This window comes from Hemitrygon akajei, chromosome 3 (assembly GCF_048418815.1).
Source record: "Hemitrygon akajei chromosome 3, sHemAka1.3, whole genome shotgun sequence".
Lineage (NCBI taxonomy): Eukaryota > Metazoa > Chordata > Chondrichthyes > Myliobatiformes > Dasyatidae > Hemitrygon > Hemitrygon akajei.
In genome coordinates this window covers 175146496-175163614 of record NC_133126.1, presented here as the reverse complement: position 1 = coordinate 175163614, position 17119 = coordinate 175146496, and the positions used below count along the sequence as shown (strand labels likewise).

Genomic DNA, 17119 nt, shown 5'->3' with positions numbered 1-17119 from the left:
TTTGTGGGAGGATTAGGAAACTTGACAGCTCATTTGTAAAATAGTTTTGCGGTACAATGATCATATAAGATGTCAAACCAATTCAGATGAAAATCTCATCTAATTTGTGTTGCCCATCAGGTCCACAGGCCCGACCCAAATCACAAAATAGGTGCCTCTGGGGTGAGTTGCAAAAATATGAATGGCCCCTTGTTGATTTGGGCTTGTGTGATAGAGTGGGCAAATTGTACTGATTTTTATAATGGTTAACCCTCTGCTCTCTCAACTGTCTTAAAAGTTTATTTTCTTGTTGTATTTCTTGTGTAGAAGATCACAGTTGTAGGAGAATTGTAAATCTCTGAGGAGAGGGTTGTAGAATTGTGCCTCTTTATTTTTGATGTACAGGTGATACCAAAGCTGTAAACACTGTGGGAAACATGAACTCGGGCAGAATAATGAACTATATGTGAGAGTTGCAGAGTAATTATAATGTCTGATGCCAAGAGATACAGAAGGAATGCTGAAAGAAAGCCAGGAATGGAATATTTAATAGTTGACTATAGCAGAGTGAACACTGATCGTTTTTGACTGGAGGGAGTTTTCTGAAGTGCCCGCTGCCGAGGAACTAACTCAAGTGCCCCTGGCAGTTTCCTTTTCTCTGCCTCTTCTATCTGGGGCAAAGAAATGGCAAAGAATTGAATGAGCACCACTGGTTACCCACTGAACGACTCCTTTGTGTAAGGGCAGTCTTTCAGTATCAAGACCGAAACAGAGACACTCGATCAGTGGTGATTGTTAGCCTTTAATTATAATTACATGAGCTTGCCTGTTAAATTCAACACCATGCATTCGTGTCTTAAAGTAGAGGGGTGCGGCTGCTTGGGAGGACTTTTGGTAAGGTTGAGCCTAGCATAGATTTATGTTACCAAGTATCCTGCTGGATGAAGGCCAGAAGTAAGCCTCTTGTATGCACTCACACACACAGACAGCTGCAAGTAGGAGGTCTTCAGATAAGGCTTGGAAATATTTGATAGTTATCTGAGGATAGTGTAGAGCTGTATTATTCCTTAGCAGCTGTGAGGTGATAAAAGCAAGCGATGGCACTTTGTGTGAGGCTGGGATTGGATGTTAGCTTTCAATCTGATCTTAGTCACCTATGTCTTGCTTTTGAAAAGGAGCAATCTCTCCCTGATCCAGGGAGAAAAATCTTTCTTATGAATGTAGGACAAAGCCAGAATAGGACCCTTTTGTATTCCAGAATAAACACTGGTCTCCTTACCTACCTTTCACACCTCCAGTTTTAAAGAAAAATAGAATCAAAGAAAAGTTTTAGTTCTCTGGAAGCCTGGCAACCTTCATTCAATGCAAACAGTATTGTCTTTTTTCTCCTTTCCGTGAAAATCGCTTGGTATTTTCTGTTTGCATTTGGCGAGCACTTTCAGATTCTTTTAATGAAGATCAATTCAGTTATGATTATTTTTTGGTTGCAATTATTTCAGCAATGTAACAGAGGTACAGCTATGGAGACAAGAAATAAAGGCAAAAAATGCTCAGTGTGTCAGGCAGCAAGTGTGAGGTGAGAAAATAGAAACAAGAATGAAATCCAAAATTCGGGCAATCATCTACTGCACAACACCATATCAATTGTGGTGTCGTTAACCACTTTCTCCATGCTTACAAAGCAATAGCTGCAGCTTTGTTTAATGGTAGTCCTTGCATAGCTTTAATGCCTCCCAGTGTCATTTGCTGGGATACATTGGTTGCCATGTTAATATAGTTCTGATTTGACAGCATATAGTGTTCCTTGTTGGTCACTATGAAGTTAATGGAGAGTTATATTTAGGAGAAATATAGACGAGGTAGACAACCCAATATTTTCCATTTTCAGCATCGCTGATGTTAAAACGGCCATTTGGATTTTTCCCCTGCAGCAGAAGTTCAATTTTTAAATATCCCCTACCCCGAGCAAATTGGGGGAGAGGGTGGTGTAAGTTAAATGTTGTCTCCATTTGCAGTCTGACTGATGGCACTTTCCAGCACCAGGCGTGCTCACAGCGTCGTCCCTAACTGTGAGTCAGTGCTATAATTGGGACCCATTCTATAGTCTAACCTGAGATGGTGGTTGGAAGCGGTGACTTCCCTGTCACTTATTGTTTCACATCCCCAAACTTGCAGTCACTGAATAGTTCTATTGACCGGAATTTGCAGTCACTGTATTGTTCTGCTGGCTGGAGTCTGTAACTATTGAAATGTCCCACTAACCAGCAAGCACACTGACCACTGCCCGCATTAATCACTATTGTGATGTGACATAGTCCTGTTTACAATAGAGACTTCCATAACTTCTCATGTTTTTTTAAGAAACCATTTTCTATAGGTTTCAAAATGCCTCCTTTGGTTTTGGTGTCTCCATTGCCACCTGGTCTGAATCAGACCTTTCACATTTCTGTCTCCTTCCTTTGGGAAGCAATTGTTTGGCCTGCTGACAGTTTTATGACAATTGTTACATTGTCTCTCGCTCTAGGAAAAGCACTCCGATTAAGGATGTCATGATCAAACAATATGCAATTCATCAAATAATAATGAATGCATGATAATCCCACAGCCCTTTTCCCATTTTATGATATGGTAATTATAAACACTGATTATTCAAAGAAACAATGTTGAGAATCTCCCCTCATAGCCACTATAAGCAGAAGCCCAGTCTGTTTTTAGGATCTAGCTGACTTAAGATAAACCTATAGCTGATTCAAGGATAATTGTATCCAAGTATAAAATTCCAGTGGAGCAAACCACATCCCATGCACTCCCATTGTATGGAATTCTGAATCCAAGCAAAACATTTCATTGCAAAATCTGAACGCCACCTTTTCAAAGTTGTGAAACTTAAAAAAAAATTCATCAATACCAAATTTAATCTCTCCAGTGCCTGGTTTTGGGAACACAGTTTGGGTTGACCATTCTGACTTTAACTAGCTGTTTGCAGTATTTCATATTGCCGATGTTCAGATAGAGAGCTGAGTGGAAAATCCGACTGGGCACTGAACCTGAACACTTGAAGCTGAGTAGAGGGCTGATCCTGTGATGGAGTAGTCTTGAGTTTACCTGGCGGAGTCTGATGCTGAAAATCTGGTAACATTCTAGTACAAGCAGATCACAAGCGACATGTGTCCTATATCTTACACATACAGTACTGTGATTGTTATCCATGTGCTTAGGTTGTCCGCACGTAACCCTGCTCAAAATATGTCCTGTTGCTAGCAGGGCAGTAAAGTCAGACTTTTAACAATTGCCTCTGTAATAACGTTTGATAATATTATACCTACCGGTATATAATTAGCAAAAAGCTGCATGTTAGAAGTTAATCTACTCTGTAGGGATGCATCTTTAATAAACTTTTTTATGCAAAGACCAATTCAGACATGTAATATGCTCAATAATCATACATAACTATATCATACTGAGTAAGTGGGCTCCACATGATTTCTATTATTGGAATCCAGGCATAAGGCCAAAAGCCCAGTTAAGCATTGAGATTAGATTTCTAGTGAAAAACCTAAAATGTGCCTCATTCTAGTTTCATTCAATGTAAAGCAAACTGAAAATGAAATCAGAAGATCTTCCTGTGAAGGAGCGTTATTCCTAGACTAAGTGTGATTATTAAGACCATAAGATATAGGAGCAGAATTAGACCATTTGCCCATTGAGTCTGCTCCGCCATTTCATCACGGCTGATCCAACTTTCCTTTCAGCCGCATTCTCCTGCCTTCTGCCCAAAACTCTTCCATGCCCTGTCCAATCAAGAATCTATCAACCTCTGCCTTAAATATCCATAAAGATTTGGCCTCCACAGCTGCTTGTTCCACAAATTCCACAGATTCACCACTCTCTGGCTAAAGAAATTCCTCTCATTTCTTTTCTAAAAGGACACTCATCTATTCTGAGGTTGTGTCCTCTGGTCTTAGACTCTCCCACCATAGGAAACATCCTCTCCACACCCACTCTATCAAGGTCTTTCACCATTTGATAGGTTTCATTGAGGTCACCTCTCATTCTTCTTAATTCCAATGAATACAGGCCCCAAGATATCAAATGATTTTTATTTGACCAACCAAAGGATGAACATAATTAAAAGTTCAGTAAATATTCATTCATGATACACCAATTTTGGAAAACGGATTCCAGAGTAGAAATAAGTAACATTGAGATTCTGTACAAAGCCTTGTTCACTTCAGTCAATCAACAACCACTGATTTTAGTTTTGATAATTGGGTATACACATTAAAAAGTATTTCCCTTTAAAATGAGATATTTACATTTTCCAATCTTTTTGTTTTAATGTTAGAATAATTAGGCTGAGTCTGGAGAACATTGGAGTCAGCTTTTACCTAGTTTGTGTCCTGAGAAACTAGTAGAATTCTGCACAATATTTTTTTTGCAATCCTGCTGAATTTTATCTGCCAGGCAACATAGGATAAAATTACTTTCATAGTGAATATGTGTCTGGATATTGGTGAGATCCTTTGAGTGTGCAAATTATTTGTGTGTGTATCAATTATGATATGCACTATGTTTTATGCTCTTGTCTATTTAATGTTTGTTCATGTATGCTTACTTTACATTGTATTGTTTATTTTGTACTGTAGTTTACTGAATATTCTGTCTATTTTATGTATATAGCTTATTTCATATAATTGAATTTGCATATTATATATCACACTTTGATACAGATTTTTTTTCTCTGTTGGCATACTGTGTGGATAATGCACATCCACCCAATATAGGACTTCCTTATTGAAATATAAGGAAGTCCTTACATTGGACTTCAAAACTTTTTCTATAGCTTTGATCACATATGTGCAGTGTACTACTAGCCTTTTTGTCTGTCAATGCTTTTGTGGCCAACACAAATATGGGCTGTTAGCTGATGTTAGCACACGCTATCTGACCTTGGTGGGACTACCAACTGAACCATATGCAAACAGTGGTTCTGTAGGTCTACAGAGACACTGTCTTACACTGTAAATCCTTTTCCACGGACGCCACCTCTTCCTACAACCCATTCCTTGTCCCTAATACACATGCATGCCTTCTCACAAACGCGTGTGTGTGAACATGCGACTTTCCGGTGCTGGCTCTTATACAGAATGTACGTACATTATCATCTGTACACTTGCATTGAGGGTTTACATCGTGATCTCTCTGTAGGTGAGATGAATCCCATGCACCCTCACTCCATACCATGGGCTTGGCCCAAGTCACACGATGTCTGATACAGATATATCTTGAGATGAACTATGAGATTCAATGTTAATTTAATATCAAAGTACATACTGTATATGTCACCATGTACAACCCTGAGATTCATTTTCTTGTGGGCATACACAGTAAATGCAAATAACACAGTAGAATCAGCAAAAGACCCTACCCAACAGGACAGACAGCAACCAATGTGTAAAAGCCAACAAACTGTGTAATTACAAAAGACAATAGAAATAATAATAATAAATAAGTAAGCAACAAATATCGAGAACATGAGATGAAGAGTCATTGAAAGTGAGTACATAGGTTGTGGGAACAGGTCAGTGATGGGACAAGTGAAGGTGAGTGAAGTTATCCTCACTGGTTCAAGAACCTGATGGCTGAGAAGTAATAAATGTTCCTGAACCTGCTGGTGTGGGTCTTGAAGCTCCAGTACGTTCTTCTTGATGGCAACAGTGAGAAAAGATCATGGCTGGGTGGTGGGAGTCCTTGATGATGGATGCTGCTTTCCTGTGACAACACTCCATGTAAATATGCTCAAAGGTGGGGAGGACTTCACCTGTAATGGAATGGGCCATATCCACTAGTGTTTGTAGGATTTTCCTTTAAGTGGCATTGGTATTTCCATACCAGGCCACAATACAACCATTCAATATACTGTCCACCACACATCTATCGAAGTTTATCAAAGTTTTAGATGACATGCCATTCTTTCTTCATTCATAAAGGAGCAAAGTCCCAGCCTTCCAACGATCATGTTATCCCAAATTGTGTCCAAGACTTGGTAATTGAAGAGTCGTTCCAGAAGCAAACTATTCTAGAGTTCTCCATAGCCCACAAAGTCAGCAATGTCTTATGCTTCTCACTTTCTCCCTGTTCCCAGATTATTTTCAGTATTTAAGACAGGGAAAGTAGGACATTAACATTATTACACAGCTCTGACCAATCCCTAACTCAGGCCAGTCTCTGATTGGAGGAGGTGGGCTTTGGACTCCTAAACTGCTGGCACTGATCAAAATATTGCCATTTCTGACGAGGGCTCGTTGGCACGTTCACAATATGATCGGCTTGGCTACTTATTTGCGCTATTGCCGGCTAACCATAACACCCGAGAGACATTTTGTTTCACTAGTCCTGAGCAGTACTCGTGCTCATTGAATTAAATGCAACAGTTGCCCACTGGCTTGTTGCCACGGTTTCACAATCGGCAAACGGGCCTTGTCACACAATACGTGTCAAAGTTGCTCGTTATTTAAGCAGTCAGGCCACCCGTCTGCAAACCTGTCTTGTGACTTTAAATTGGAGGCTGTAATGATTTGTGAGGTACTCACATATTTATGTCTGTAAATTTCTCCACCGACAGCTAGATAACCAAGACTGCCTTAATAACTCCATGCACATATTAATATATTCAGGCTTTTGTAAACTCCACTAATTGAAGTGATGGAGATACTTGTCTCTCTACATTGCCAATGACTTTGAAGTTAGTAAGAAACTTTTATTGCGTTGGGTGTTTCTGATGCACTGCCTCTCTGAGAATGGTTGGAGGGATGGTGTATGGTTCAAAGTGGGTTTTATTTATTTTTCTGATTAGAGATACAGCATGGCAATAGGCCCACAAACAAGAGAAAATGTGCAGTTGCTGGAAATCCAAGCAACACGCATAATGCTATCTATCTATCTAATGCTGGAAGGACTCAGCAGGTCAGGCTGCATCTACAGAGAGGAATAAACAGTCAATACTTTGAGCCCTGATGAAGGGTCTTGGCCCAAAATGTTTATTGTCATTTCCCTCCATAGATGCTGCTTGACCTGCTGAGTTCTTCCAGAATTTTGCATGTGTGTTGCTCTGCGTTTTCAGAAACTTCTCCATTCTTCAAGCTACACTGCATGAAATTCTGTTCTTATTACACTTTGAATAATATCCTGTGGCCCTCTGCTAGGTGTACAGAGCTTTTGCCAATGTGCAACATAGTACAATATTTGTCTTCTCACACCCTCTGACTACATTTTTATGGCTTAAGCGTTATATTGTATATTGGAAAATAATAAACCACCTAGTATCCACAGCTGCTGCAGAGGCACTTCCTGCCTCTAGAATTAAAACTGCCCTTGATTTTCTGAACGCCCAACACCTTCCAAGGAGACTATTGTCGTTTACTTGTATAAGTGGGAAGAGCATATGTTTAGTTATCACCAGTGATGAAAGTTGCAACAAGTGCAATTCTATAATAAACATCCACACTTTAAATTTTTGAAAAGCTCTATTCCTGTCGTGGCTGATCCATCTCTGAGTACTTGAAGATGGAGAACATTTGAGTTGTGGGCAGTATATGGGAGTTTGGGGTTAGTGGATATGGGAGAAGTTACATGGAGTTGAAGAAGGTCAGCTATTTTCTTATTGATTGAGATTGCAAACATGAGGAACAATGTCATCTACTCCTATTCATATCTATGTATTTAATTCCATAGCCAAACAAGCTGTTGCGGGTCCCGCAAGGGAGCAAGCCACAAGGTCAAACTTGAGTTTGATAGAATAAACCCAAGCCTGGCTTTCCAGCATTGAGTAACCACTCAAAACCCAGTGCAGCATAAGATACACTCCTCATCCCAGTGAGTGCCTCGAATGAAATCCATAGACCACTGGATATATTGTGTCACTTAATGAGGCAGATTCTGATTGAACAAAAGGCCAAATATTGTGTTACGTCCCATCTTTCATTTCACTTGGGATACAAAGATGAAAGGAAGTTCATATTGGACAAGTCTAAGGGATTTTTTTTTTGGATTTGGGAACAACGTTTAGGCAAGGAAACAAGTGCTTTAATGAAGAGTACAGTATCATCATGTTTGTTAGGTGTCCTGGGCAGTTGTGAGATGGGTACGAGAAGTGGAAGGGGTGTAAGTGTTCGGGTCACTGCTGTCATCCGTGTGAAAGAAGATTTTTGGTGCCCTCACCAAAGGATCAGCTGAGTAAAGCTTCAGGACTCTGTGAGTGAAATGACCCGATTGGTAATCATTAGGAACAATAGTCCTCGAGTTCCGTTCGTATTATCCCAGCTAACTTCCTGGAAAGTTGAAAGGTCTGCAGTTATTCATTACATATGTCAGCACATGAGCTCAGCCACATTGATTTGTAGAGCTGGTCACTGACATTTCCAAACACAGAAATTATATATTAGATAAAACTTATCTAGTTAATTCTGGGTGCGGGGAAACTATTAAAAACTCATCATCAGGATGACTACATCGTGTCCAAAACCAACATTTATTGCCCATCCCTGTAACATGGCAGTTTGAAGGGCATGTGAAAGGCAGATCCATTACCAATGATTTAAGGCTTGATCAAGTCAGGATAGCAAGTTCCTTCCTTTGAAGCCAATGGTTTTATTATAATTTAGCAACTTTATTACTACTTTGAATGATAACCAGCTTTTAATTTTTAGGTTTTATCAAATTATATTCAAATTTTCAAGCCAGCAAGATGGGATTTGAACTCTTGATTTCCGGATTATTACTCCAAACCCCTGACTTGCAGTTCCAGGGACATTGAATTACATTGTTGTACCAATTCATTTTAAAGCTTTCAGAGTACTGAGAGATGCCTTCCATTTTCAGGGTTTAGTGCCTCATTAAGAAGAACATTATTTTTGTTTTGCTCCTCTTTTTACACTGCGTTGCACAGTCCGACATCACCTGTCCACTGCACAAAACAAAGACATTCAGAGTTTTGAAAGGAAATGTAGAGAAAGTAGCACAGTGAACTGTGGAAGAAAGACCTTCATGAAGGTTCTTAACAATGCTCAACACTCCTACCATTGGCATTGATCAAATTTAACACACATCATATTCCATTGCTAATCCTAATTTCTACTCTGTCTGCAGATGACTCTCATCCCACTGGATTTCATATGTAGTGACGGAAAATGGGCAGATGTCTATGAGGCAGTGTAGCAGCACAGATGGGCAGCCAGTAGAGCAGCTACTTCACAGTTAAAGTGAACTGGTTCAATTCTGACCTCTGTGTGGACTTTGTACACTCTCCCTGGGACCTTGTAGGTTTCCTCAACATGCTGTGGTTTTTTCCCACATTGTTTGGGTGGGTAGGTTAATTGGCTACTGTAAATTGACCCCAGTGAGTGGTAGAAGCTAGAGGGATTGATGAGGATATGGACAGAATGAAGTGGGGTTAGTGTAATTGGGTGCTTGATGTTTGCCATAGACTGAGCTGAGAGGCCAGTTTCTGTGCTACGTAACTCTGTGGTGCTTCCTTTCTGTCGTTAAACAACATGTAACATTTTAACCTTTTGAGAGCCCCAGTTGCTATATTCATAACACTGAGAAATTGATGATAACACATAGGAACAGAATTAGGCCATTTAAGCCATCCAGTCTTCTCCGCCATTCCATCATGGCTAATTTATTAACTCTCTCAAGCCCATTCTCCTGCTTTCTCCCTGTAACCTTTGACAACCTTACTAATGAAGAATCAAGCAACATCTGCTTTAAATATACCTGTGACTTGGCCTCCATAACTGTCTGTGGCAATGAATTCCACAGATTGGCTGCTCTCTGGCTAAATGATGGTGGGATTGAGGTAGAGGAAAGTAAACCAAAGAATTCTGTCAAGAGGGAAATTGCATTATCGTCCATTCAAAAGTCCTGTTTCTTTATCAGTAGAATAACTTGGAAAATTGCGCTAGAGAATTTTCTTTGATCCTTCCTCAGGAGCCTTTACCTTTCGAGATGTGACCTTGTTTGCACAACTCCATTCCTCATTTCATTTCCATGTCAGTGCAGATTTATTACATATTTCAGTTTAAGCATTAACACAACACTGGAGAGGAAAATCCGTGTCTGAAAAAGAGACTAGATTTACCGAGTGTTCGAACTAGACAATGGAGTCTATTGAGCTCTTATTAAATGGAAGTGCAGCTTTCTCAACCCTATTAGAAATAGTTTTCCATAGAGATGTAGATGGGGAAAGAAAGGGTGTTTTCTTAGCTGTTCTCAGATAAAGTAGCTAAACCATGTCTTGCGATAAGGAAAGGAGCCTATTAAAAGTTTTGTAGCTCTTGGTTTTCAGTCAGCAGGCACTCAGTGGATGCTAAGTGATCTCTGGGTGTCAGGAGCCACCTGGTGGTAAAATGCACTAACTTCACTTTTTCATTCCCACCATGACTGGATGGAGCTATTGATAAAGTTCCCATTCCAATGGGGGAAAATGGCTAGATCAGACTGTTTCTGTTTACCAATCTTTGAACAAGTGCTACTCCAAAGCTTCCATCTCCCTCATGACACAGGTTTTCGATGGACACTCTATTTGGTACTGCTGTTCTGCCGCTTCTCAATTTTATTTCAAAGTTTCCAAATTAAGCCAGGGTTGGGGATTACTCAGGGTGTTGGGAAGTTGGTTGCTACTTCACAGAAATTAACGCGTCATGGAGTAAAGATACAATCATATCACTGCTGTTATTTCTGTCCATGTGTTTATTTGTTAAACCCAGTAAAATAAATTAGTGTGCGGCTGGTAACTCCCTGGTGATTATAATCCTTTAAGAATGCAAATTCTTACTGGTCAGCAGTTCCAGAGTGAATCAGATTTGCAGCGTATCCTCAAGTACAAAATGTTCAGATTGCCCTAGATCTGTGTGCTTTGATTGCAGAAATATTTTTTTCACCTTTTTGTCATTATTTATAACACATTTCATACAAGCAGCTTCACTTTACAATGTAGGAACAAAAAGAGTGGAATTGAATTTCGTGTAAAATTGACTTCATTTGAAACTCGTAGCTAAACTATTTACCAAATCAAAATTTGGGTGAATATCGTAAGTTCTTTTATCATAACGAAATGAACTGCTCAGTTGGTATTAGATGTTTCTAACACTGCAGATTATTGTTTATGGGAGGGAGCATTTGAAAGTTTTTGCAAGGATGGTGTGGGGAGTTAGTGGACACTCAAGTCTGTTGTATTGTCCTAGAGAAAGTTCATTTCAGGAGCACAGCCCGGAGTGGCAGCTAATTTTGGGGGTACCTGTAAGACATCAGGAAAAAAAACCAGCCTGCTCTCTTCCCTCCTCATATCTGCACTTGGTAAAAGCAGATGACATCATTATATCTTGATAAATCAGCAAATTTAGGCAGCATCCGTGCGCATTCCTGTCAATAACTTCTACCAGAGTGCAGCAACTTCTAGTTAGGGGAGCCCCACACTTGCCTCGTCTTAAAAATCAACCTAATTCACCTGCTTTTCCATTGGATTCTTGGGGCCATTCAGGAATGAGAGCACGTTCTGACCCTTGAATGATCCGTTACTAGGCTGGCAGAGGACTAGCATGCAGATGTGGCATCTAAGCTTACTGAGCAACAAAGCTAACCGTCATTCTAGCGTATCCATAATATGTTAAAAGACTGGGGTCTGCCAAATAAGCATTTACTTTCAATGATATTTCAGATACATTTCAGCACGAAAACTTCCCATTTAAATTAACCAGACCATGTCATTGTGAGCAAACATTTCTAATCACATCTACACATGCTGTTCCCAGTTCTCTTCAACTTATTTTCCTACATCCATCTACCCTATCTGATCTCGATAGGGTGATAAAATTTCTGGTCTAACCATTAACTCTTTAAATGGATTCCAGAAACTCATGAAGAAGTTTATTCCACTCAGAGCGTGGTAGCATGGTGGTTAGCACAACACTTTGCCGTTCAGGCGATCCAGGTTCATTTCCCTCAGCTGCTTGTAAGGAGTTTGTACCTTCTCCCTGTGATCACATGGGTCTCCTCCGGGTGCTCCGGTTTCCCCCCACAATACAAAGGCATACCAGTTGGTAGGTTAATTGGTCATTGTAAATTGTCCCGCGATTAGTCTAGGATTAAAGTGGGGGAATGGGGGGGGGGGGGCCTGCGGTGTGGCTCAAAGGACTGGAATGGTTGTATCCCAATAAATAAACAAACATTTTTCACAGGAGTCTTGTGCTGTTGAGTAAAACTTCCATTTATCTCATTCATTCTTCCAGACCTCTCATGATTCATCGTCTAACTTGCTATATTAAGTTCAATGTATGTTTCAGTTCCACAAGAACTTATTACATGAAACTACCTTATACCCATATCGTATTGATGAGAAGATCGTGCTGATTCCACACAGCAGAGATCACCTTTCCGAACTCATCCATCACTGATTCTAATGCCGGCTCAGCATTCCTGCTCCTTCTCCTAGATGTTACATTGCGATATTCTGCATTCGAGTTCTTGTTTTGGATGTGTCATGAAGCATTCTGGAATAGACTTTTGTGGAATCTGCTATTCAGATGCAAATCTGACATTGTAAATCTGCCTGTTGAGAAGCAACTAAAGATAAGGGCCTGATATCAGAACTGAAAATCTGCGGGCAGGGGTGGTGTTGTGCTGGTGCTGGTGAGGAATCAGTTTTTGATAACAGGCAGCAAAACAACAAAAAGTACTTGGCATCTGACCATCAGTGTCCCAGGCTAGTGAGAAGCAGAGGAGAACAGTGGCAGATTGGCATCGCTACCTCCTCCAGACAGCCACATAATTCTCTTCATACTTACTGCAACCTGTCTTTTATTCTCCAGATTTTTTACAGAATTATACGAGACATTAGCCCAGGAGAGGAGCTCTTGGTGTTGATGAAGAGTGGAGGCTACCCTCAAGAAACGATGGCTCCAGAGATACTTGGTGAGTAACAATTGCATCAAGACAAATTCCTGCACCTGCTGCCAGTGCGGTTATAGTTCAACATTTCCTGGCTTGTTGGGTGTTTTTACCTGATCCCCTGTCAGAAATGTTGGCCATTGAGAGGAACTATCATTGTATAATTAAAAAAAACAGAGAAGTGGTTTACAAATCATATTAATTTCATGACTTTAGAACACAGTAAAGATGACAACATTGCTGGTTGCAGCAACATTGTGGCTGTGATGAATTTGGAATATTCGGCTCCCGTTCTTGTATCTAAATTTTATTCATGCATTATCCCCTGTGTGAGTGATTTTCTTCAGTTCTTCCTTGGTCATTTTGGGAACTTTGAGGTAGATTGAAGCTAAATGCTTCTTTGTTATTGTCCGTTTACTTTAATGGATTTTGGTACAGTTCCAGAGTAACTTGCTACCGCGTCTGCTTTTATTTGTGCTTCCTTTGTGCCAGTACTGGTTAAAAATATTTTGCAAGCAAAATAACAGCATTTGTTGCAAATTTATGAGATGCAGAGAAGTTCTAGTGGTCTAGAAGAGTTGGCATTAGTGAAAGGAAGAGGAAGCACTTCAGAGCTGACATCAAGTTACTCACCCACTCTGACGCAAAAGGGTGTGAACGCTTCTGCTCTTGTCGTAGCTATGGCAGAACATCTTGTCCTCTGTAGCATGATCTTGATTGTATGGAAAGAGCACACAATGCTGCTGCCAGTTGTAGCTACTTTCCTTCTTTGTTCTCCCAGTAGCTAGGAATGCCTGCCCCTTTTGAAGTAGCATGCGGTTGGATTAAAATATTACTCTTGAGCCTGAAGTTGCATTTTAAATACCCTGTGCACCATGGATGAAAACAGACGATTAATTATCAAGTATTTGGCAGTTTGTGCACATTGCTGACACAATGCACTCAGTTGGTCTATTCTCTTCTTCATAAGAAACATTCTTGAAGATATTAAAGGACCATGAGCCATTGATCCTGGCAATGAATGCCTGTTTTGTAAATCACTGTGTATAATAAATTGACTTCCTTCCCATTGTTACCATATGAAGTCTATGTTTTCTTATTAGATGTGCTTTTTCTCTTGAAGCGGGTCAAATTAACTTCTTATTGTGTAAGAAAATGTCTTTGGAATACCACTTTGAAAGAAAAAGCACATTGACCATGAAAGAACAAACAAAACCTCTGCAGAAAATACACTTATTTTAACTACATATCGTATACCCTCAACCCCCAAATCTGTTTATAATCGCGTCTTTGCAAAGAAGATGTCATCAGTCTGTTTCGGTAAGGCAATGGATGGGTGGCACAATTTGCTGAGATGTTGCTCAGAATAATCGGCTCTCTTCCCTGTTGAGGTGTCTGCATCTGAACCAGGGAGATATAATGAAAATACCATCTTAAAATAATGGGATGACCCATTAGTACTGAGACAAGGAGAAATTCCTCTGCATAGATGTTGTAAATCTTAGGAATTTTCTACATCCAAGGCTCTGGATGTTCTGTAACTGAGCATATACGATGCTGAGATTTATGGGCTGTTAAGGAATTGAAGGAAATGAGGACCGAAGAGTGGCAGAGTGTTCAGCTGAATGATCAGCCGTGATTTTATTGGAGGATGGAATGGACTCAAGAGCCAATATAGTTCACTCCTTCAGTTTTTTTTAAATGTCCTCTTGTTTTAGGAATGCAAGGATCAAAGAGAAGCAAGCTCTGACATTAGACATAAATTTAAATTGTAAAGAGATTTGGCCACTTCCAGTGGATAATTCCAATTTGACTGATAGAGCTGGCCAGCAGAACCTTCTGTGGCTTCCAGGATTTTAGAAAGGATTGAGCTGGGTCACTGAAAGTCAAAATTCTAACTTGAGATTAACACTTATTGAGGAGAAGATTCAGGAATTGTCGAGTGAGTCCAGCACGTTTAGTGTGTGATATATTTACCTGTAATTTATGGTTGGAGAGCATTAACAGGTAGAGTAGAGAGACAGTTAGCCTTCAATAATGTCATTGGTCCTCTGGTGTGTTTTAATGCATTCACAAGCTCTATTAGGGCATCTTGAAGTGTTTCCTATGCCTTTGACTATGTTTGCTATACGTAGGCATGTGAACACTGGTCCCTTGAAGCATTTCAGTATTTCTTCTTGAACTGCACATATCTGCCTTGTGGCTGTATTTATGCTGCTGCTCATTTAGATTAAGTTACATTCAAACCATATGAAGGAACCAACTGACACATACTAACTAAAAGAGTAACTTGATTATAGAACAAACTCCCCTTAAAAAGGAGAAGACATAACTATTTTCCATTCATTTTGTACCAGGCCAGGTATTAGAAACTCTAAAATGAGTGTTTGTCCATTTTAAAGTGTGAAAAGGAAAAGTCAAGGGTATGCTGTTGATGATAACCTGAACTTGGGAGAACTGGTTGAGTAGACCATGAACTATGCAGTTCTGATACCCATTATTATTCATAGACTACTGTAATTGATTATTGACTCATGCCATATAAAACCTATATCATGTGATGTCATCAGTTAGCTCTCCTAACAGCAAGGTGGACTTTAACATATATAGCACTGATAATAAATAATTAGAGTTATTAAGTCTTAAAGTTCAGTTCAGTCTGGTTTCGAGATTATGAAGTGGTATTTCGTTGCTGCAGAGGAGCGTGAGTATCGTTGCGATGAGTGCAATAAGCTCTTTGAGTGCAAAGCAGAGCTGCTGGACCACCAGAAGTTCACTTGCAGCAGTTCTCCCACTGCATTCTCTATGGTAGATGAAGACTTCAAACCGAAGCTGAACGGTGAAGATGAACTTCACGAGTGTAAGGAGTGTGACGGAGTCTACCCAGACGCTCAGAGGTAGGTGCTGCCTACTCAATGCAGGTTCTGTTTTGTAGGCAGATACTGTACTTCCTAATGCCAATAAGCTGAAGGGAAAACGTTGTCGTAATTAAGCTTTGCCCCCCTGAGTGGCCCCAGCAAATGTTATTGTCTCTCTATAATGTGTGACAAAAAAAAGCCACGAAGTCCTGTCTTGTTGCAGGTGTTGTGAGTAAAATGTGCAGGAAAAGAGAGCTTTGGAATTTTCAACCTTCAAACAAACGTCGTACTTTAGGATTATTTCATATGCTGATTGTGTGTGTGTGTGTGTGTGTGTGTGTGTGTGTGTGTGTGTGTGTGTGTGTGTGTGTGTGTGTGTGTGTGTGTGTGTGTGTGTGTGTGTGTGTGTGTGTGTGTGTGTGTGTGTGTGTGTGTGTGTGTGTGAGAGAGAGAGAGAGAGAGAGAGAAAAACAGGATGAAAGTACAATAGTACAATGAACCAGATAAATTATAAGCCTCAATTATCACCAGTAAAGGTTTTATCTGATTCATTACTTCTAGTTTAATTATTATTAGTAAGTTAACTAATTTGAAAGCCGCCTTTTTTTCAATCATATTATTGATTGCTGGTAAAATGTTTGGATGAAATATTCTGATTTCCAATGTCATACCTAATTTTGCAAAAAGTCCAGTGCTTTTGATGGCTCAACATTAAATTTAGACTTGGCCTTTCCTTATTTTCATTTTGAGCCTTTGTCTATTGCCCCTCAGCCAAAGCAATCTATTTTCAGTTCTGCCTGCTAGCTTTGAGCTACAGGAATGTTGAGTAACTTGTTTCACTTTTTAACTTGTCAGTCACAGTGTGGGCATGACCAGGCTCAGTTTCTGCTGATAGGAGGCAGGAAGGGCCTACCCATAGTGACAATGTTGACTGACATTGTTAATTTATGCTAATACTTTAATTGGCATCCATTCCCTGGGAATGGTTCAATTATGTTTCTTTCTTTAATATTTAGTAGAGCTTGTTCGAAAAGGTGCACCCCAAAGCTAGATTCTTATAAAATTAAAGTGTATATTGCTCTCAGTGGTCAGTCTTGCTCAACTGTAAAACTCCCCTCATACTCTGCACTCCGATGAAAATGACGGTTCCCTGATCCACCTCCCCTCCACCGTGCTTTTGGCATTCCATTCTCCGATGTCCATCCCGCTCCTCTATACACAACTCTCAACTGTTTCTGACTCTCCAGATATTGGCTTTCAGAAAGACTATCACTTCAGAAGACAACACACTTGTGGTTTTGATAATAAGCGGCACCCTCTTGTTCTAACTCTGA

General features: G+C 40.0%; 1 protein-coding gene across 9 annotated transcripts in view; it reads left to right on the top strand.

Moving 5' to 3' along the window:
* mecom (MDS1 and EVI1 complex locus) overlaps positions 1-17119 on the top strand; it is a 462369-nt gene that overhangs the window by 372186 nt on the left and 73064 nt on the right. For 8 of the 9 annotated variants that reach the window (XM_073041410.1, XM_073041408.1, XM_073041407.1 and 5 more), the window contains exons 3-4: positions 12849-12951; positions 15626-15824. In XM_073041410.1, coding sequence (XP_072897511.1) covers positions 12849-12951; positions 15626-15824 — 302 coding nt within the window. The remainder of the gene's footprint in view (positions 1-12848; positions 12952-15625; positions 15825-17119) is intronic. The other variant, XM_073041411.1, reaches the window with a different exon arrangement.